At 41.1% G+C, this 22,746-nt stretch overlaps 1 protein-coding gene across 7 annotated transcripts in view; it reads left to right on the top strand.

Moving 5' to 3' along the window:
* Window positions 1-22,746, top strand: part of BTBD8 (BTB domain containing 8) — an 85,071-nt gene that overhangs the window by 61,235 nt on the left and 1,090 nt on the right. For 3 of the 7 annotated variants that reach the window (XM_073357067.2, XM_073357069.2, XM_073357073.2), the window contains 2 exons: window positions 732-3,176; window positions 4,586-7,452. In XM_073357067.2, the coding sequence (XP_073213168.2) occupies window positions 732-3,176; window positions 4,586-5,055 (2,915 nt within the window). In that variant the 3' untranslated portion in view covers window positions 5,056-7,452. Of the gene's footprint in view, window positions 1-731; window positions 3,177-4,585; window positions 7,453-8,746; window positions 11,601-22,746 lie in introns of those variants that run through there. The other 4 variants (XR_012160414.2, XM_073357071.2, XM_073357072.2 and 1 more) reach the window with 4 other exon arrangements.

The raw sequence follows: 22,746 nt of genomic DNA, 5'->3' as shown, positions 1-22,746 counted from the left end.
TCCTTATTGATTAAATTAGAACCAGAATGCTACTTTAATTCACATTCAGCTAGTAAAGGGGTTCTCAGACTTTTCTACTGGTGACCCGTTTCACACAGCAAGCCTCTGAGTACGAGTTTTATACATTAAAAACACTTTTTTGTATATTTAACACCATTATAAATGCTGGAGGCAAAGCGGAGTTTGGGGTGGAGCCTGACAGCTCACGACCCCCTATGTAATAACCTCGTGACCCCCTAAAGGGTCCCAACCCCCAGTTTGAGAACCCTTGAGCGAGTACATGAAACATAGGTCCTGTCCATTTATGGTCATTAAAGATCTCACAACACTTTCTGAAAGAGCAGGAGTGTTAACACTGGTGTTTTGGCCATATTACAACTAGAATAAGTACATTCTGCTTACTTAAATTTCCTCTGTAATTTAAATTGAATAGAGTACTCATCACTTCCTAGGTTAAACAGCTGAGCAGTGATTTTTGTGTACCGTTAGATAGCTGCTGCTTTCCACTCTAGTAATAGTTGCACTTCAGTAGTGGATGATTCCTACATTTACAGTTTGTAAAGTGCTTTGCATTCAAAGGTCCTATATTAGTGCAAGATATTTTTATTAAATGTTTGTGTTTAAGATCATTTAATTGGGTAACAAATATTAAATTGAATTACATGCATCCAACTTATCAATAATATAGTTCTCTGACTAGAATGTGTTTTGTTTACTTTTTTATTTGTTAGGACCACAAGGAGATTCACAAAATTCATTAAAATCTGGAATGTTTCCGAAACAAAATGAAGAAAAAAACATGATGCAAAATTTGTCTCAGACAAGACTTTCAGAAAAACAACCTTCATCTAAGAAAGAGAGTATTAAACAATCACAAACATCTGCAGTTAAAGCCACTGCAAAAATAATAGGAACACCCAAAAATCAGACCCATTCGAAGAAAGGTGAGACTATAAACAGTAAAGACCCAAAACAGAAAATAGTTACTGGGCAGCCTATATCAAAAGCTCAATCTTCAACACAAAGACATTCAAGAAGTGAATCTCCTGTTGTCCAGAAAAACATGCATAGTCCTGAACAGAAAAGTTCAGAACAGAAACTTGAACAACACACTGCTGCTGCTTTTGCAATTCAGCCACACGACAATAACAAATGCAGCCCTGCAAAACAAAGTAAGTGTGAAAAATCTATGATAGAGTGTAGCAGAGGAGACCTGCTCATGGCATCATGGCAACCTGATCCAAGAAAATTATTGGATCCTCTTGAAAATGGGGAATACAAAGTAGAAACCAAACCTTTTTGTATTCAAGTTAGAGGACAAAATGTTCCTAACCTGAATATTTCAATGCAAAATGAAATGGAATCAAAACAGGTTTGTGAAGATGAAATTGAATATCTGGTAGATAAAAACAAAGATGATGATAGTACAACTGAATTTAATTGTTATACAGAGCCTAGTAGAAATGCATACTCAGTCATTTGCAAGAATACTGGCCAAAAACTCCCTAGTTCCGTTTCAGAAGAAAGATTGAAAAAGTGCAAAACTGTTTGTGATTCAGCTCAGAAATACTTGGGATATTCAGGAAACAGCAAAGTACATTTAACACAAGCAGTAGAAGACTGTGCGGAACAAAATGAAACCTTAAACACTGAAATGGGCATTAATTATGGAGAAGATCACTTTCCCAGCTTTTCTAAGGTAACAAATGCCTCTAATTCAGAACAAGATGAAAGAAAATCCTCTAAGACTCATGTAAAGGGATTTGCAAAGGCTGGTCAATTGTCTGATAAATCAGCCTTGACCGAATACAGGTCTGCTACAGTAGACTCAGATGCTGCTTCAAAATGTTTCACAGGACAGGTTACAGAAAAATGTTCACCTAAAGATATGGATACTACAGAAACACCAGAAAGCCATGAAAATTCAGAAATTCCCTTTGTGGATCGTTGGAATTTGAATTCAGGTGTGTTGGATACAAAAGAGAGTCCTGAATCTGATACCGGCAGTGCAACAACATCTTCTGATGATATCAAACCAAGATCAGAAGACTATGATGCTGGAGGCTCTCAGGATGATGAAGGATCAAATGAGAGAGGGATTTCTAAATGTAGCACTATGTTGTGCCATGATTTTCTTGGAAGAAGCAGCAGTGATACAAGTACACCTGAAGAACTGAAGATCTATGATAGTAGTCTAAGAATAGAAGTGAAAATGAAAAAAGAGGCTTCAGATCTTTTCCGTGTTAATTCAACAAGTGATGATGAGATACCAAGAAAAAGATCTGAAATGTGGTCACATCAAGGTGTATTAAGGTTCAATACTAGGGAAAATGAAAACACTACTTTTGGCAGTGCACAGTTTACTCAGGAAGCGGACCAAGTTTCCTCTTCTGCAGATGAAACGGAAGATGAAAGATCTGAAGCAGAAAATGTAACAGAAACCTTTCCTCCATCTGACCCTCCTACTCAGCCATTCCAAGGAATTGTTAATTTAGCTTTTGAAGATGCAACAGAGAATGATATTGAAAGTCAAGAGTTTTCTACAACTAAAAATTTTAAGCGATCTGTTTTACTTTCAGTAGACGAATGTGAAGAGTTGGGATCTGATGACGGAGATGCTCACGGTCCCCTTCAGCATTCCATAGATTCCCCTACTCCTTCTGATGTTTTTGATAGTGTATCTCAGGAGCATGATGGAAAGACTTATTATTCAAGGTATTCATTGGAAACTGAAGATGGATTCCTGGAATGCAAACAGCGAGAAAAGGATAGACGTGAGAGATTAGATAAAAGTGAGCACTTTTTTGTAGATCCTCATAACACAGAAATCAAAGGAAAAGATAATCAGGGTGCTTCGGTGACCGAACAGAATTGCCCAGAGAAAGTACTTTCAGTAGCAGATAGTCAGTGTTCAATACAAGAGCAAAAGGTAAATAGTAAGAATGAAGAGACTAACGAAATTCAGCAGTGCAATAAACTTTCAGACAATGACACAAAGTCTCAAGAAAGACCATGTCATCTGGACCTTCATCAAAGAGATACTAATTGTGACATGCAAAAGAACAGCTCTGCAAAACCTGTAAAACCCTGTAAGAGTCAGTTACTGACTCAGGAAGGTCAAGTGAGAGAATGTCAACGAGCACCTACTGAATACACTAATACTGATTTACCTGCAGGTAATGTACAGAAATAGAAATGTTAAGTCCCTCAAAAAATTAAATTAGGCAGAATATTGGAAATGTGATGTCTGGGGTCAAATCATGAACTCTAATTAATAATTGGCTCAGATTTTTTAACAAAACATAAATGCTTTTAATTATTTACTTGTTTACTGAATGCTCGTCCGTTTTGGATACACATTAAATAACTTAATGTTTCAGTGGAAAACTTGAATATTTATACTAGGCAAATCTATTCAGATAGATTTTATGCAGTACTAAAAAGAAAGATTGGGAACAATTCCTTGCATGCTAATTATTTTTGGTCCAATTTAACATTGGCAGCATCAGCTTTTGGTGGGAACTTTTGTATACGTTTTGTCTGCTTTACAACCTATATCATATATTTAAGTGGGATGTGCAATAACTACAGTAATAACCTTACTAAAGTGCACTGAACTGTTTACCTTAACAGCTATATTCATTACTTTTGCAATTTGTTGATATATTGTATTTTACACAGAGATATGGATGCTGATCCTTCTCCCACTGAATTCAGCGGGATGTTTCCCATAGACTTCAGTGGGAGCAGGTTTGGACCTAAGATTTGCAGTTTACAGGATTATTAAAATTGTTTTAAATTTTACCAGTGAAAACAGATTTCCTAAAAGAGAGATTATATTTGAACCAGTGATCATAAACAAAAAAGCTCTAGCTTGATTCACCGAGTTTGATTATTGTCTAGATGTTTTATCTGTTTTGTCTTTTTAAACCAGTAATTCAAAGTATCCCATCATAAAATACACAATAGTGTCTGAATATATTAAGTATTGTGTATTCAAAAGTAATGAAATGCTGATGATCTATGTTCAGCAGAACCACAGAAGACCTTTAAAAGTTGTACTATTTTTTTTTAAGTTTGCTTGTCCTTGCCTGCAGCTACCCTTATAATGTGTAGTATAAAATAAGCCTGTGAATAAGCTATTTTGTTTTTCCTTCTCTTTGGAGCTGATATAGCTTACATCACCATTCAGTGATCATATGTTCTTTTTTTCCCCTTCCTTCCCACCCACCTCCTGTTCCAACTTTAAGTTATTGTAGTGAATTAGAAATTCCATGTGCATTGTTTGTTTACATAACTTGTCTTTTCTGTATCAGAAATTTTCTAATTATGAAAGTTTATTGTTAATTACCAGTGGTGATTGCTGCTCTAACTTAATCTGTAAACCAGAATTCGTTTGGTTGGTTGGTTGGTTGGTTTTTTACACAGAAAATAAATGCCTACATTTTGTCAATTTTGTATAAATTTACATTTTTTCTTACTTGTTGGATTGTTTCTGGTGCAATGAGTTAAATTTTGCTCTACAAAGCCCTGAAGGGGGAACATGTGCAATTTTTACATTGTGTAGTATTATGAATTATTGCAGGAGACATAGATGATTATGACGTATTGGCACAAACCTGCATGTATGAGCATCGACCTTCAAAAACCCTTTCTCCAATATATGAGATGGATGTTGGAGAAGCTACTGAGCAGAGGATGGAGTCAGAAAGGGACATTCTAGATGTGGATTTTGAAGATCAGCAATTTGCAGAACGGGACTGGACTCTTCTCAGGCAATTGTTATCTGAGCAGGACTCAAACATTGATTTCAAAAACTCTGTTCCCGAAGACCTTAACTTAGCACAATATCTTATCAATCAGACACTACTTCTAGCACGAGATGGTTCAAAGCCTCAGGGTAAATCACACGTTGATACTTTCAGTAGATGGACTGAATTAATGTCACCACTGGATGATTCTTCAGCAAGCATAACAGTGGCAAGCTTTTCCTCTGAAGATTGTTCTTCTCCTCAAGGGGAGTGGACAATTCTTGAACTGGAAACCCATCATTAAAGTGATCAAGTGTTTGAAAATGGACTCCATCCCCTGCCCCAAATCTATTTTTTGATGCATTGTTTCCATACAATAATGAAATACTGCATCAGTTAAGAACAGCCAATTCTTGATACGGAGGCAATCTTTCCAATATATTGAGGTAAATACTGGTAATTTATAACCTAGCTTTAGTCACAAATAGAATAATTTTTCAAAGCTGAAATAGATGTTTTTCTAAAATCAACTTTGAGCATGTATTTTCTGGAATTGTTAGAAAAATTAGATGACTTGCAAGAAAAATCTTGGTTTAAACTCCATCTTCTATCCTCTTCCTGTTATTTGTTAATATATTCTTTATTGAGCATGGATTTTAACATCTGACTGCATAAGTAGCGCCATTCTTTTCCTTTTTGCTCTTCATACAGTGACTTGGTGATTTTTCAACAATAAAAGATTGAGCAGTTGTGTTGAAAGGTGTTGTGTTCCAACAATACTTTAAATATTAGAAATGTATACTTGCATTTACAGAATGTAAAAAGTTTTGGACTTTATTTACATAAGCCGCTTGTTCAGTTTGTTTCCACCAGATTGATTTTGTATATTTTTTGTTTGTTTTGAACATTTTCAATAACTGTTTTTAAATTGTCATTTATTTAAATACAAGACTACAGAGGTACTGTAAGAATGGTACAGTTCCTCTCTTGGGAACACAAATACATCCCCTTCAGTAAATAATGGTATGGTGTATGAATCAGAATGCTAAGCCTGTTCTAAAATACTGTGTCTAACAGCTCAAAAAGTAGATTAAGTCTGAAGCTTTAGCAGTGGCTCTCTTGCCTTTTTCATTTTAAAAGTCCATGTTTGAAGTGGAATTTTGGTTGTGCTACTACTGAAGACACTTTTGTGCCCCTCCCCTACTGTTTAAGTCATAACTAGTTTATTGGGTTTTTCAAAATCTTTGTATCTTTGTGAGAGTATTAGGGGTTTTGCTGTCTCTTTTTAATCTTTTTAATCTCATAATTTCTATAAAAATTTCCTTCTGGAGGCCCAGTGTCTCATCCTCTTGATTAAGGAGAACCGAGAAGGAAATGCTTCTCACCATGTCTGCTCTGCTCATTCTGCTGCTAAAGAAGATGGCAGTTAAATGACATGAGCAGGGGTTTTTTTATTGTTGTTTTTGAGAATTGGGGTCAATAAGGGGGATACTTTCCAGGTGAGGGGTATTGGACCATATTCTTCATGCCATACTGAGGCAAAACGCAGCAATAAGGATGTTCTTATGTAAACTATACAATATTGCTTCTGCAGATCCCCTCCTGTTGGTCATTAACAGGAGATGTGCCTTCAAATGGGAGTGCTACACTGCAGTAACAAATTACTAAAATGGTGATTTAAAAAAAAAGGCTTTTTTACCAAAAGTCTAACTTGCACTGGTTATAGCCAAGGATAATACAGGCGGGTGTTTTGTAAACTTTTGCACAATTCGGCCAATTCACCTTAATCCTGGTCTGCAGGTATTCCTGTTATCTTAATCCTAGGCTGTTTATAAGAAGAGACTGACAGTAGCCTTGAATTGTGAAGTCGCTTTGAGATGTGGCTAAGCAGTGACTGCTGAACAAACTTTCACTTTTGACCTAATCAGCATTTGATCTCAGATCTCCTGACTTGGAAAGGCTGCTATACACTGACTTTGACTGTCTGTCAATACAATCAACATTTTACTGAAGCAGAATTATAAATCGATAGAGCAAGGATTTTACCTTTTTTTTTTTTTAATGGAGAGAGAGGTTAAAGAAAAGACATTAATCTCCCCTTCATGTCTGTGCCCATGATACTTAGAAGGGAGTTCAGTCTTGGCTGCATGCCCATCCCCAGCTTTCTTATAGAGGGTCCTTCCTAAGGGTTCCTGTGAGGAGGCTAGGAGCATCAGTTGGACTCCTGGATATCCTGTCCTAAACCCACAAAGGAAGCTGCATAAATTAATACAGCCTGAGTTTGTGCAAGCTCAGCATCTTAGGCATTGTAGGCTGTATTTGCTCCATTATCCACATTTGGTGGACAGGGGAGGGGAGGTTACTGCAGCTAGGGGAACTCCCAAAAGGAAATCTCCAAGATCAGGAGAGAGACCTCATTTACCTCCTCCAGTTCTGAGAGGAGCACAGATATTGGAGAATCTTTGGGATAAGGAAAAACCACCATTGTCGTCTATAGAGGGGTAAACCACATAAGCTTAAGAGGGTTCAAAGAACTCAAAATAGAGACGAAACTTGGGTCTCTCCCCCCAACGTGGTTATTCCTGTGTAGGAGACAATAAGGACCATGAAAGGTATAAAATAAAAACATTTAATGAACTCTAAATTGATGAAGGCACAAGAGAGTATTAATTTTTACACAAAATAATATGGGAGAAGAAAAGGTAAAAGATCAGGAGAGTAGACAGTGAATGAAAGAGAAGGATCCTTGTGCGCTCTGTCCCCTTTCCTTTATATTTTCCTGTATTTTTTCAAGTGCAGCTCATATCTGAAAAGTAACTGTGAAAAATGACGTTTCCCTGTTTGTGTGTCTGACTCCCAGATCAAATATGATTAAGTTACAGTTAAAATAATGTGGGTTTTTGTTTTGTTTTTTTTTCTGAATACCAGCTCTCATTTTTTCAGGCTAGAATTTGAAAGTCAACTTGTATTATTTTCTCAGGTCCTCAGTGATATAGGTACAACTTCTTCAGTGGATTGGAACGGGTGTAACTAAGTGGAATTTAGTAAAAAGTTTGTCAACGCACAAGAAATAATAGAATCCAGCTCTCTCTCTCTCAGCCATGTTGGGTCTGCAAAACCAACAGGAGTAAAAAGTAGCAGTAGTATTCATTATCTGTATTGCCAAAGTGCCTAGGAGCCCTAGTCAAGGACCAGGACCCCATTGTGCTAGGTGCTATACAAACACAAAACTAAAAGATAGTCTGTACCCCAAAGAACCTAAAATCTCAGTAAGACAAAAGACAACAGATTGATATAGACAGGGGAGTACAAGAAAATGATGAGAACTGATAAGAAACATCTGTCTGAGTGACAGGAGAATGAGGAGAATTGGAGGAGGAGGAGAAGAAAGGGAAAGTAAACCACGGGGATGGAGAAGGCCACATATGTCAACTTTTTCTTGGAAGAACTTAACTGTAGCATCTAACATAATTACAATAAAGTCAGCAGATATGGCTGTGATGCTCACAGGGAATAGATCAGTTGAGTAAGAAGGTCCTCCTTTTAAGTGCTTTGGAGGCAATTGGTAAAGAAAAGCAATACTGATGCTGTCCAAGAAATATGTCCAGTTTGCAAGATGGCAGTTCTGGCCAGCATGAAGCCTCTCTGTACATCTTGAATAAGTGTGGGCTATATTTTTATTTTTGAACTCTACTTCAAAGTTGCATTGAATTTTTGAAATGCCATAATTCTGTTTTCCACTGCCCTCTACCTGAAGATTGAGTCCAGGATCTGGCCCCCTTAACCTTTTTGTGTGTTAACGTCTTCCTGGAAATACAACCTGTAAATTAAAAACCTGTTCTAGCTATATATTGCTAGCGGCGTAGACTATTTTAAACCTTTGATACCATGTTATTGCCATCTGGAAATTCATTATCAACACGCTTACTGCATTTGTTCCAAAAAATCTAATCCCTCTGTTTGAAGGTGTTAAGACTTATTACTATGTCTTTCAGCATTGCCTGCCATGGAACATAAACAATTAAGAAGGCACAATCTTGCTCCCATTAAAGTCAAAGGTAAAACTCCCATTGATCTCAGCTGGAGTAGGTTCAGGGCCTATGTGACTAAAGTGTATGTAGTATAAAAGCAGGGTTTTTTTGTACATGTACTGAATAGTTCTCTATCTCTAGTCTGCTAAGTTCTAATATTTTAGATGTAGGGATGATTTATGGCAAAGAAAATTTAACCAAGCATAATTGTGTGTATTATGCTGATATTCATGATTGGATTATTAACTGTTCTACCTTGGTATATCATGCTCTTTCCAGCACTAAGCAGAACTGAAGACAAAAAAAATACAGGAATTCAGGGCAAGTGGCTGTGTAACAAAACTAGTGATGACTACACAGGACTAGAGGTGGGAAATGGGCTTTTAAAATGACATCCATTATGACTACAAGCTTTTATCTCTTGCAGAAATTTTGTAACTGTTTTCATGAATCTATTGTTGATGACAAGCTGTGGTAGAGGATTCTACAGCACAATTAGAAATACTGCTGTTTCACTGCAAAAAATTCTATACCTACTTAATGACAGGTTTCAGAATAGCAGCCGTGTTAGTCTGTATTCGCAAAAAGAAAAGGAGTACTTGTGGTACCTTAGAGATTAACATTTATTTGAGCATAAGCTTTCATGAACTACAGCTCACTTCATCGGATGCATTCACGAAAGCTTATGCTCAAATAAATTGGTTAGTCTCTAAGGTGCCACAAGTACTCCTTTTCTTTATACCTACGTAAGTTAGTATCCAGACTCTGGCCAGGGGGTATATTTCAGGGAGCTGAACCTGGTGCACTGGAAAATGAACTTCTTTAGAGGAATAATCAACTTAAACTAAAAACAAACAAACAAACAAAAAACCCACTTCCATCTGAATTTTTTTTCCTACAGTTATTACCAATAATTGAAAGAGCCTGGAGCAGAAAGTACAACTCTTCTGATCTTTCATTTGACAGCCTTCTGTCTACATTCAGTTTCACAGTTTCCTCTGTGTAGTCAGGCCACAATCTTGCAAACATTTAAGCATGTACCTGTCTTTGAACTACTTGTATGAGTGAATGGTTTCAGAGTAACAGCCGTGTTAGTCTGTATTCGCAAAAAGAAAAGGAGTACTTGTGGCACCTTAGAGACTAACCAATTTATTTGAGCATGAGCTTTCGTGAGCTACAGCTCACTTCATCAGAGTATTTGCGTGATTGGGCCCTTAGTCATTTCTCCATGTTTTTCTTTCATCCGTTGTGTACAAGAATTGCACAAACATGTTTTAAACTTCATGAAGTGTTTGTAAAATCACAAAAATTGGCAGGGGAACTAAAAAGTAGGTGTAATACCTGAAACTATTTTTAATTCCCAATGGGATCCTGATTGGACTCTCTGGGTGCCACAATAGTATAAATACTTAGTTCCATTATTATTAATATTATTATATGCTGTTTTCCTGCTCTCCCTGGTTACTGCACAGACATTCCCAGGTAAGAAATCTGCCTCAATATGTGATCCTATTGGTACTTCAGTTGTGATTTCAAAGCTGTAAGAAATGTAACTTCAAAGCAGGTGGGAAGCTTGAATTACAGCAAGGCTAGAAATGTTTTCAGATTCTATTTCCATTCCTATTGAAAAAAATACTCAATTATTCCAGGGTTTTGTACCGTGCCTAGTAAGATTCTTACTTAGATATAAGTGGTCAAAATAGTTTGTGTTCAAAAAAAAAAAAAGTCTGAAAGGGAAGGAAATATGTGCAAAGTCTATTCAGTAAGTTTGAGATAATGCGTCACATGTACCTCTTGGTGCCTAAAGTTAGGCACCATCTCCATGTTTAGCCACCTGAGTGGCCTTATTTGTTTCAGAAATGTTGAGCCTTTGCTGCTCCCATTAAAAATCTGGCCATTGTTATGTACGTGCCTACATATGGAGATGGATGTCTAACTTCAGGCACCCAAAATGAAACTTTTAGCCAGTATTGCTTCAAATTTTTGTTTCATTTTCACGATGTGATTCATTCCATAATGCTGAGTTTGGCAAAGCTTTGCCTGAGCACTGTTTAATATATTATATCACAAGACTCCAGCCCTCTAGTGCCCTTTGAGTGTTTTATACTGGTAAGGCAAATATATGATTGTCAGACTTGTGCTAGAGTATTGAATTTGTTTGTTTATAAATCTGAGAGTAGTATTGTATTCAGTACAATATCATCAGTGTACATAACACTGATATGTCAGGGACAGGCCAGTGTGTACATCAGATCCAATGTAGCAGTGTAAAATCTCTATATAGTTTTATCTTTCATACAATCTTAAAATAACTATCAACCAGCAGTCATATCATGCTCAGACCCCATAAATTACTTATGTGGCAGACAGACTCATCTGAGTGTCAGACCTTTCTACCTTCCACTAATTGATCTACTTTTTTTTTTTTTAAACTGTAGAATAGAAAACATTTTCTGGACTGTTATGCTCCAGTTCTTGATAGATCTCCTACATATAAACTTGGATACATTATGAGAGAAGGTACAGTTTCACTTCCAGCAAACCATGGCTTTAGGGTCCTAAAATATCTGATCACCCAGTGGTTTAGAGTTGTTTGATAGCTTAAAAAACAAACTGAAAACGTGCATGTTTTCTACCTGTTTGCCTTTTAAACATTTAGCCCACATTGTGATCCTAGGGATAAGTAACTATCTGCATCTCCAAATGATGAATAGTGAACATGCACTTCTGTTTCTAAAATTGCTGTATAGTTGCTTAGTCCTACAAGCCTTCTCCATTTATGTATAAAATGGAAAATAAACCCTGTATGTAACTGAAATGCTGAGTCTTTGTACTTCATTGCACGTGGGGTGTGGCAGAGCTCCTTCTCCGCCTTGGTGGGTTCCACACTTCCTCTTGGCAATGGGCTGGGGGATTCCTCACACCCTTGGGTTTACTGTCCCCCTCCTTGTCTGAGCAGGGGTTCCTCCCGGCCTCCCTGACAGGGGAGGGGGAGGAGAGCCTCTTAGTCTCTGGTAGCTCCTCCGGGTGTTATGGCGGCAGGCCAGGCACCCAGTTCAGTCTCTCCCATCTGGCAGGGTCTCTTCTCCCCAAACCTTTGGGTCCCAGAAGGGATATACACCCTGTTGGGCAGGGTTTCCCCTGCTCTTCACCTCTGTACCGTGAGGTCTGTCTGCTGGCATTTCTCAGTGTCTGCACCATCCGGCTCTCCAGTAGCACACCTGCTCCCCATAGATCTTATTGCATGCCCCTATCTGACTTGAGGGGAGGCTTTTACCAGGTTCTGGCAGGCCCTTGATTGGCCCCAGGTGTCCTAAATTAAGCTGGAGTAACCCCTGTTCAATTACCATGGGAACATGGACCTGCTTATCTTGGGGCTAATATACCCGCCTTCTATGGAAGCTCTTTTATTTCCGTCCGAGAGGTCTTCTGCGAGACCTCTCCGAGCTGCCGGTCTTCTACCAGGACCTCCTCCGGACCTGGAAGCTGGTCTCGGTGACCAGGTCCATGGCAGCCACGAGGGGGCAGATCTCCTCATGGAGCCCCTGATACACAATCTTCATCTTTGTGTGCAGGTGGCGGAGCTACCCTCCGTGTGCCAGAGTTTGGTCCTGGCAGAAGTTACCAGGATCGGAGACCTCCTGGACTACGACTGGAGGGAGTAGGTGGATCCCTATGTGCTCGTCTGGCACATGCGGCTCCTTCATGTAGCCATGAGCACAGGCATGTACCTGGTGCGGGTCACCCCTCTTCCTGACGCTTGCGGTGTGTGAGAGACCCTAGCACATGTCTATCTGCAGTGTGCCAGGTTGCAGCCGCTCTTCCGGCTCCTCCAGAACCTCTTGTGGAGGTTCTGGCTGCGCTTTTCCCTGCACCTTTTTACATATGCATACCCCATCCGTGGCCCCACAAAGCCTGAAGATTGAGGAAGCACTGCTATTGGGAGTATCTTGACTAATTAGTGCAAAGCCATTTAATTTATCTAATCATTTATATCAAGATCATCACCGTCATAGCTGAGAGTAGGAGCCCCAAGTGCCATTTGACAGATGTAGGAAGGGATTCTCAGCTCTGTACCTAGAGGTGATTTGATCAGTAGCCAGACATGAACCTGCCCTCTCCTCCACTACAGTCTTCCCTAAATGGGGGAATCCAACCCAGTGGGTGAGAGGCTGGAACTGGTGAGAGATACAAAGGTAGGCCTGGCAAAATGTCAAAAAGCCTCCCTGAGCAGAGCCAAGTGTTGCCAATAAAATGACTGTATCTGCACTTCAGGGTTTGTGTCCAATAATTCTCTGTAAAGGGAAGCTTAAAATAATTTTTCCAAAATCAGTTTTCTTTTCACTTGTCTAATCGACAGGGTGAGTCTGTTCAGAGGAATCAGTCAGTGTATGCCTCTGTTAAATCGACACATTTCCAAGAGTCCACAACCTTAGTTGAACTGCAGCTCCTCAAATGACTTCAGATGCACATCTTGAAATCTCTTCTTAATCTGCTTGTACATTCCACTCAGAACATGGTGCATTTTCCACCCTCGTAAAACTCCCAAATCTGTCTACAAAGTTCAGTGAGAGTTGAATGTTTGTTCTCTACACATTCACATTTGTGCTTTTTCCTGTGTTCTAAGGAGTAGGCCCCACATGCAATGCAGTTCTGATGGGCAAGTGGGGAAGGCAAGATTTGGGAAGTATATGCAGTGAGTGCCTTGCATGTTCCTGAAGGCTTGGGGTTCAAGGAAAGAGCTGGATTTAGAGCAGTGAAGCCACCAGTGCCTGGATCAAACAGCAATTTCCCTTTCTTCTCTTCTGCATAGTAAGGCCCAGGAGTAGCAGGAGCTAAAGTAGTCTCAGGACTACAACAGTCAAGAAGTGGCTCTGCAAACTGGAGGGGATGAAGAACTACTGCTCCTCTCTTTACCCTTTGCATTGCTCCCATCCTCTCACATCAAGCCTGTCTACTCAGGCTTGGCATAGGTATGGTGTGGGCAAGTATTTAGCCCCAAAGTACTAATTATCACTTCATTCCTCAAAACCAAAACTTTTGGCATGTGGGCTGTAATACTTTGCTCTCATTTCAGTTGTTGGGTTTAGTTTTAGTGTGTGGGTGTTGGGTGGTGTTGGTTGCCTGTGATATACGGAAGGCCCGAATAGATATTCTAGTGGTTCCTTCAGGCCTAAAACTCTGACTCTTGGGCAATGTATAGAAGCATGTGAGGCTACCAGGGCAGGTAACAGTCTTCTTGAGGCCTTCACTGTCCAGGATAGTCCCATTTCCTGTGTCTGAGTCTCTGTTTGTTTAAACAACCCTGTACCATTTATATGGAGGTATCCTACTTCAAATCACTAAATTAGTGCAAACATGTCCTCCTTCCAATACTCAAACCCAGTTGCAAGTCAATGTTTAAATGTGCCATTTGTATTTCTCATGTCTGCATGGGTTTAATATATGTTTCATGGGAGGGGTTAATTTAATAGTTACATCCAGGGAAGTGCAGTGTTATACTTTTTTGGTAGGTCACCAAATACTGATCCTTTCATCACACTGAGTTTACATATTTTTCTAAACTGACTGGCCTGCTCATTTTTAGATTGATAATGCAAACAATACCCTTGGTTACTTTGTAGTTTGTGCTGCCATGGTTTACATATATAATACAGTACAGCTGCTGAGAACTATCATATTTTGACAATTTTGAGCAATCTTCTGTCCCTCTGAAGACTTCCTAGAGGTTTACCTGAGATGAGTTGCAATCTACGACCCCAATCAATAAAATCTCAATTTGCCCTGACTCAGTTGGACTCTTAAATCCTAAACGGTATCTTTAATAATCCAGTGTAGGCATTTTAGCAATGTTCTCTCTCAGGAATACTGATACTGCTGAAGTCAGGTCACAATGTAAATAATGAGGGCAAGAGACTGAGTTTCTCTCCTGTCTGCTAAAAGTGCTGCCTGTGTAAACCTAGATCAATCCTAGTCTCTTTTCTGGGAGAGGGAGAGGATTTTTTGCAACACATTAGACTGTGAAGACCAGAGCTGTCTAGAATGCAGAAGAGCTGGGGGAAAATACTAGATAGAAAAACCTACCTAAGTTCTCTTCTCTGTCCCCTTCCCTTTTAAATTTTAGCAAACACAACGCTTCTAAAAAGATTTTAAATTACAGCCATTACAGAGCTTCGAACCTGAAAACAAAATCATAGATGTTTGTTTTTTCTAATGAAACAGCCTGGCCCCACTTCTCCCAAGAGATTTCAATCTACTCTTGCACAGCCTTCCATTCTTCATTGAACATAGAATGTGATACTGTGTATTTACTAATGTATTTTTCATTGATTTTTATGCTTCAGCTTTGAAGTCCAGCAACATAGCACGCAGTAGTATAGGCAATTAATTTTTCATTGTAACATTCTGGCACTTGAAGTTGAGAGATTCTGATACACAGCAGTAATGCAAGATGAAATAAAATTATTACTGTAAAGTTAATGAGGAAAACCAGCCAGAGTTGAGCTGGTGCAATAACTCTGAGCTCTTAAGTGCTTTTCAGCTGGAGATCTCAAAGCACTCAACAAAAAAGAAGGTAAGTATTACTATCCTCTTCTTCCAGATGGGGAAACTGAGCATAAAGGGTGGGATTCACAAAGGTACTTAGGCACGTAAGTCCCAGTTTTAGGCTCCACTGCAATCCACAAAACTCCTGCCAAACGCTATAGGTGCCTAAGCTTACTCAGCTCCTAAATGTTAAGGATAAAAGTTCCCTAGCTGATTATGTTTCTGCTTCTGGGTTTGCTTTCTACTCTCTCAGTCCAGGTGTTCAGACACGCTCCTTTTCCCACCTGAGCCCCAGAGCAGTCCACAAACAGGGGAAATAGGCATTCACTTTCCTATCTCATGTGTAGGACCTCTTCTGGTAGGTGGGCTCTGAGCACACCTACTACACTGGCTCCCATTCAAAATCTGGGGAGAGGAAGAAAAGGTGTCCACCATACAAATTTTAGCTCAGTGGTTAGAGCATTCACCTGTGTGAGAGACCCAGGTTCAATTTTCCCCTCTTCCCGAGCAAGGAAAAGAGAATCTGAGTGCTCTAACCACGGGGATAGTCTGACATAGGCTTCCCACAATTTCTCCTGCTGAAGTTATTCTACTGTGGATAAATAAGGAAAGAATGCTTGGAGCAGGGGCACTGGACCCTGGGTCTTCCACCTCCCATGTGGATGTCCTAACCACCAACATACAGAGTCATTCTCAGTTTCTCTCTTTCTGACCCAATTACTCTCTAAGTATTTGTCCATAGTGGAACAACTTCAACAGGAGCGATTGAAGAAGACATACATAAGAATATCACGTAGCTCAGTGGTTAGAGCACCTGCTTAAGGGGGTGGGGAATGGCCCTGTTCAATTACTTTCTTCCCCTCAAGCAGAAGGGGGAATTGACTGTGGGTTTACCACACCCTAGGTGAGTGTTCCAACCACTGGGCTAAAAGCTCCTTTTCCACCACTATCACAGTTTTAGGTGGACTGAGGGAGGCATCCATCTCATTTCTGTAAGAAGCTGTTTAGATGTCTAAGCCTCCTGACTTTGAGGGGTGTCCATTCATGGATTGCTAAGTAGAGATAGGTGCTTCCCTGCTGCCTGGACTTTGGTGCTAATCTGTGAAAGGAGAGGGGCTTAGCCCACACCCCTGCTGTCAACATCTTCTAGTTTAGGCAGCTCCCCACCTAGCTTGTTGGCTGTTGTGGATTGCATCCTAAGGCTCCTATCTCACCCCAAAAAGAAAAGGAGTACTTGTGGCACCTTAGAGACTAACCAATTTATTTGAGCATGAGCTTTCGTGAGCTACAGCTCACTTCATCGGATGCATACTGTGGAAACTGCAGAAGACATCATATCCACAAAGAGACCATGAAACAATACCTCCTCCCGCCCCACTGTCCTGCTGGTAATAGCTTATCTAAAGTGATCATCAAGTTGGGCCATTTCCAGCATAAATCCAGGTTTTCTCACCCTCCGCCCCCCCCCCCCCAACTCACTCTCCTGCTGGTAATAGCCCATCCAAAGTGACCACTCTTTTCACAATGTGTATGATAATCAAGGTGGGCCATTTCCTGCACAAATCCAGGTTCTCTCACCCCCCTCCAAAAACCACACACACAAACTCACTCTCCTGCTGGTAATAGCTCATCCAAAGAGACCACTCTCCCTACAATGTGCATGGTAATCAAGGTGGGCCATTTCCAGCACAAATCCAGGCTTTCTCACCCCCCCCCCCAAGAACACACACACACACACAAACTCACTCTCCTGCTGGCAATAGCTCATCCAAACTGATCACTCTCCAAGTTTAAATCTAAATTTAACCAGAACGTCTGGGCGGGGGGGAGGAAAAAACAAGGGGAAATAGGCTACCTTGCATAATGACTTAGCCACTCCCAGTCTCTATTTAAGCCTATGCATCCGATGAAGTGAGCTGTAGCTCACGAAAGCTCATGCTCAAATAAATTGGTTAGTCTCTAAGGTGCCACAAGTACTCCTTTTCTTTTTGCGAATACAGACTAACACGGCTGTTACTCTGAAACCTAGCTCACCCCATTCATTGTAGAACCTAATTCAGGCTTTGTGGATTGCAGTGCTGTTCCTATGATTTTTCTAGTTGCCACAATACTCAGCATTGCAATGCCTAACCTCATGTGTGGATCTAGGTTTAAGAAGTTAAGTGATGTGCCTAAGCTCACAAAGCAAACCACTGGTAGAACTGGGAATAGAATACAGATCTACTGATTTCCAAACTAGTGTCCTATCTGCAGCACCTTGCTCTCTCTCACAGGGCATTGTGATCGTACTGTGTATTGCAGCTTCGGTATACTTTAGATATAATTTTAGTACAGCCAGACCCTCTACCATAGTAATAAAATGTTAGGATCTCAGGGAAAAACACTTCGTTGTTGTGTACAAAGCCAGACCCTGGCACCTGCTGGCTTCAAGAGAGCCTAAAACTACCCAGAACAAAACTTATAATTTTCAACATTCAAAGAGAAATAAATAACATACCAAACATTCCCAGCAATATTCCACAAACAAAGGAAGATACAAGTAAGCAGCTAATCTTTATTCCTCTACTTACCTGCTAACATTTGTACCTTGTGATCTGTTGGGATTCTCCATCCTCAAAAGGTGATAACTTATAATGTACATCTGTGTTTAGACAAGTTCCAAAATCTCTGAGTTCAGGGGTAGCTCTTGTTACAAATTTGGCAGATTCACTTCAACAAAAAAAATCACTGCTATGCACCCTAAATATAGCACCAGTACTTGAATTAAATGGTGCCTTTTATTTAGATTTATACTAACTTCAGAACAAGTGCACACACACATGAAGTCTAAACCAGCACTATGTCAATGTATAAACAACCAGCTAGATTCTCAATCTGTGTCAAAGTTACCTTCATTATTCCATAAAACAACTTAAGATATATATTTAGATGGGAAAAGACATGCAGGCTCTGTGTAAAATTTCCATGCGTGTGTCACAAGAAATTGCCCAGCATTCTATTAGTACCATCACACCCAGCCAAAAGAGCACTGAAGCCTACCTACATACACAGAGGTAGGAAGTCTAATGTTTTTCTCCCTTATTTTACTCCCTGTAGAATATAAAGTATTTAAAATATTTTAAAAAAATCTTCAGTATTAAAAAATATGGACTTGACTTACTCCCTAAGGCAGACTGCAGGCTCCCGCCCCCCTTCAACATTAGCTTGTACATCTGACTGAACAGAAAGAAGCAGGCACTCGAAGATGACTGCTTATTTGCCAGGAATAGAAGGGGAGAAATGGCTAAGGTGTTGAATGCCTCTCTTTGCTAGGTTAACTCATCCGGCCTATTCAGCGCAGAGCTATAAACGTTATTTAATTATTTTTTTTAATGTGCACTTTCATTAATTTGAAATTATTCTGCACAGAGTCTGAGCAGTCCATGTTGCAGTAAAAATGTACTGGTGTCTTTACACAAATGAGTGTACACATTCATTTATTATCCAAATGCAGGGGCTGGGCCCAACAATACTTGTTTGTAGTACCTACTTTTATTGGCCTCCGGCTCCTCCCTCTGCAAAGCGCTGATATGCATCCTATAGTCAGAAAAAAGAATGTACCAACATTCTCAGGCTGCTTCTCTCTCCAGACAAGATGCTGCCTCATGCTTTAACATTAAAGGCCCATAGAGAGAGAAAATATTTGGAACATTCCATCACCGCAGTAACAGCGTTAGTGGCGCAGAAGTGGCGTTCTGTTATTTTCTTTGTTAGGCCTGTCCTGTAGTAGGTAACTTCTGGGAACTCTTCTGGCTCTATCGATCTGTTTCTTTACTTCTGCAGGTGGGTATTGTAGTTGTAAGAAAGCTTGACAGAGATCTTGTAGGTGTTTGTCTCTGTCTGAGGGGTTGGAGCAAATGCGGTTGTATCGCAGAGCTTGGCTGTAGACGATGGATCGTGTGGTGTGGTCAGGGTGAAAGCTGGAGGCATGCAGGTAGGAATAGCGGTCAGTAGGTTTCCGGTATAGGGTGGTGTTTATGTGACCATTGTTTATTAGCACTGTAGTGTCCAGGAAGTGGATCTCTTGTGTGGACTGGACCAGGCTGAGGTTGGTGGTGGGATGGAAATTGTTGAAATCATGGTGGAATTCCTCAAGGGCTTCTTTTCCATGGGTCCAGATGATGAAGATGTCATCAATATAGCGCAAGTAGAGTAGGGGCTTTAGGGGACGAGAGCTGAGGAAGTGTTGTTCTAAATCAGCCATAAAAATGTTGGCATACTGTGGGGCCATGCGGGTACCCATAGCAGTGCCGCTGATCTGAAGGTATACATTGTCCCCAAATGTGAAGTAGTTATGGGTAAGGACAAAGTCACAAAGTTCAGCCACCAGGTTAGCCGTGACATTATCGGGGATAGTGTTCTTGACGGCTTGTAGTCCATCTTTGTGTGGAATGTTGGTGTAGAGGGCTTCTACATCCATAGTGGCCAGGATGGTGTTATCACGAAGATCACCGATGGATTGTAGTTTCCTCAGGAAGTCAGTGGTGTCTCGAAGGTAGCTGGGAGTGCTGGTAGCGTAGGGCCTGAGGAGGGAGTCTACATAGCCAGACAATCCTGCTGTCAGGGTGCCAATGCCTGAGATGATGGGGCGCCCAGGTTTATGGATCTTGGGTAGTAGATAGAATATCCCAGGTCGGGGTTCCAGGGGTGTGTCTGTGCGGATTTGATCTTGTGCTTTTTCAGGAAGTTTCTTGAGCAAATGCTGTAGTTGCTTTTGGTAACTCTCAGTGGGATCAGAGGGTAATGGCTTGTAGAAACTCGTGTTGGAGAGCTGCCGAGCAGCCTCTTGTTCATATTCCGACCTATTCATGACGACAACAGCACCTCCTTTGTCAGCCTTTTTGATTATGATGTCAGAGTTGTTTCTGAGGCTGTGGATGGCATTGCGTTCCGCATGGCTGAGGTTATGGGGCAAGTGATGCTGCTTTTCCACAATTTCAGCCCGTGCACGTCGGCGGAAGCACTCTATGTAGAAGTCCAGTCTGCTGTTTCGACCTTGGAGACCTTGCTGTTTGACCTTGGGAGACAGGCCAGTCCTTGCCTACAGACAGCCCCACAACCTGAAGCAAATACTCACCAACAACCACATACCACACAACAGAACCACTAACCCAGGAACTTATCCTTGCAACAAAGCCCGTTGCCAACTGTGCCCACATATCTATTCAGGGGACACCATCACAGGGCCTAATAACATCAGCCACACTATCAGAGGCTCGTTCACCTGCACATCCACCAATGTGATATATGCCATCATGTGCCAGCAATGCCCCTCTGCCATGTACATTGGTCAAACTGGACAGTCTCTACGTAAAAGAATAAATGGACACAAATCAGATGTCAAGAATTATAACATTCATAAACCAGTCGGAGAACACTTCAATCTCTCTGGTCACGCGATCACAGACATGAAGGTCGCTATCTTAAAACAAAAAAACTTCAAATCCAGACTCCAGCGAGAAACTGCTGAATTGGAATTCATTTGCAAATTGGATACTATTAATTTAGGCTTAAATAGAGACTTGGAGTGGCTAAGTCATTATGCAAGGTAGCCTGTTTCCTCTTTTTTTTTCCTACCCCCCCCCCCCAGATGTTCTGGTTTAACTTGGATTTCAACTTGAAGAGTGGTCAGTTTGGATGAGCTATTACCAGCAGGAGAGTGAGTTTGTGTGTGTATGGGGGTGGGGGGGATGTGAGAACCTGGATTTATGCAGGAAATAGCCCAGCTTGATTGTCATGCACATTGTGTAAAGAGTTGTCACTTTGGATGGGCTATCACCAGCAGGAGAGTGAATTTGTGTGGGGGGTGGAGGGTGAGAAAACCTGGATTTGTGCTGGAAATCACTTTAGATAAGCTATTACCAGCAGGACAGTGGGGTGGGAATAGGTATTGTTTCATATTCTCTGTGTATATATAAAGCCTGCTGCAGTTTCCACGATATGCATCTGAGGAAGTGAGCTGTAGCTCACGAAAGCTTATGCTCTAATAAATTGGTTAGTCTCTAAGGTGCCACAAGTACTCCTTTTCTTTTTGCGAATACAGACTAACACGGCTGTCACTCTGAAACCTGTCATTCTTTTCTTTGTTTTCCCTGATCTGGAGAAAATTTAAATTATTTTTGAATTTCATCATTTTGTCATTTTACTGCTTTGTATTTTTGAGGGCTCCCCTATATCTCTGCCTGCAATCAGCAATTCTTTGTATCTCTCAAGCAGCTCATGTATTCACACCTGTATGGCCACAGGCTTTCAGACTGAAACTTGGGTTTATAGAGAAATTATTAGGGTGGCTTCCAAAGTCTCAGGATTTCCAGTGGTGACTCGCCCAGGGACACAGGTCCCTCAATCAGAAAACAATGTTGAACAGAAGAGAGAGGAGTGGAGTCCAGACAGAGTGTAGAGAAACAGTTGTGTTCTTGAGCTCCACCATTTTCCCGTTTCACATAGAGGCAGAGATTATCTTCCTGGTGATAAGATAATTGCAGTTTCTTTGCTTTTTCTTTTGAACTTTCTGAATCACAGAGAGACGTTGGGTTTGAATTGGGGCACGTCACCCGAGAGGAAAGTCTCAAGTTACTCCAGGACTTGGTCCAGGTGCCAGTGGCTGTGGTACCAAAAGGAGGGAGGAGCCCTCAGACACAGGCCCAAATTCTGCCTGCTACATTTCCACTTGCTTCAGTAGTGGCCATGAAGCCGGGCCTTTCAAAAGGGCAGAATTAGTTAGGTCGTAACCTGAAGAGCTAGAAGGCTCAGAATTCCAGTTAATCCCTTTCTTCCTCTGCCTCCCCTTGGCAGAGCCCCGAGCTGGCTTTTGCTCAGACAGTGGGCCCACAGCAGTGTGGCAGTGCTGCACCGACTCAGCTGACGCCTCTGCACATGGAGTGCCAGCCAATCTCACGCTGCCTTAGACACCCAAGTCCCGCCTTCCGAGTGCCTTCCGACAAGCAAGGTGTTGGGGGGAGGGGTGGCTAGGAGGCCTCACAAGGGTCTGAGGTCTGCGCCTTGTCATGTTCTTTAAAACAGCAGACCTGAGGGTGGCCTCTAACTGGGAAAGGTAGAAACATCCCCAAAGGGAGCCTGATTCCAGTCCTCACATGGAACTGGGCTGAGCTTACCCACAGCTTTACAAAGCAGGCCTCACAACCCTCCTGTGAGGTAGAGCAACAGCCTCATCCCCTTTTCACAGGTGGGAGCTGAGGCACAGAGCGGTTCAGTGACTGGCAAAAGTGTCACAGCAGATCGATGGCAGAGCTAGGCTGGAGGATTCAGGGCTTCCTGATGCAGCTGCCTAGGCCCCTCAGCCTCCTCCCAGTAAAGTAACCCAGGGTGAAGAAGGCATGGTCTATTAAATGTGTCAGACCTAGACATACCTTTCAAAA

Source organism: Lepidochelys kempii, chromosome 8 (genome assembly GCF_965140285.1).
Source record: "Lepidochelys kempii isolate rLepKem1 chromosome 8, rLepKem1.hap1, whole genome shotgun sequence".
In the NCBI taxonomy this organism is placed as follows: Eukaryota; Metazoa; Chordata; order Testudines; family Cheloniidae; genus Lepidochelys; species Lepidochelys kempii.
This window is presented reverse-complemented; position numbering and strand designations above follow the sequence as displayed.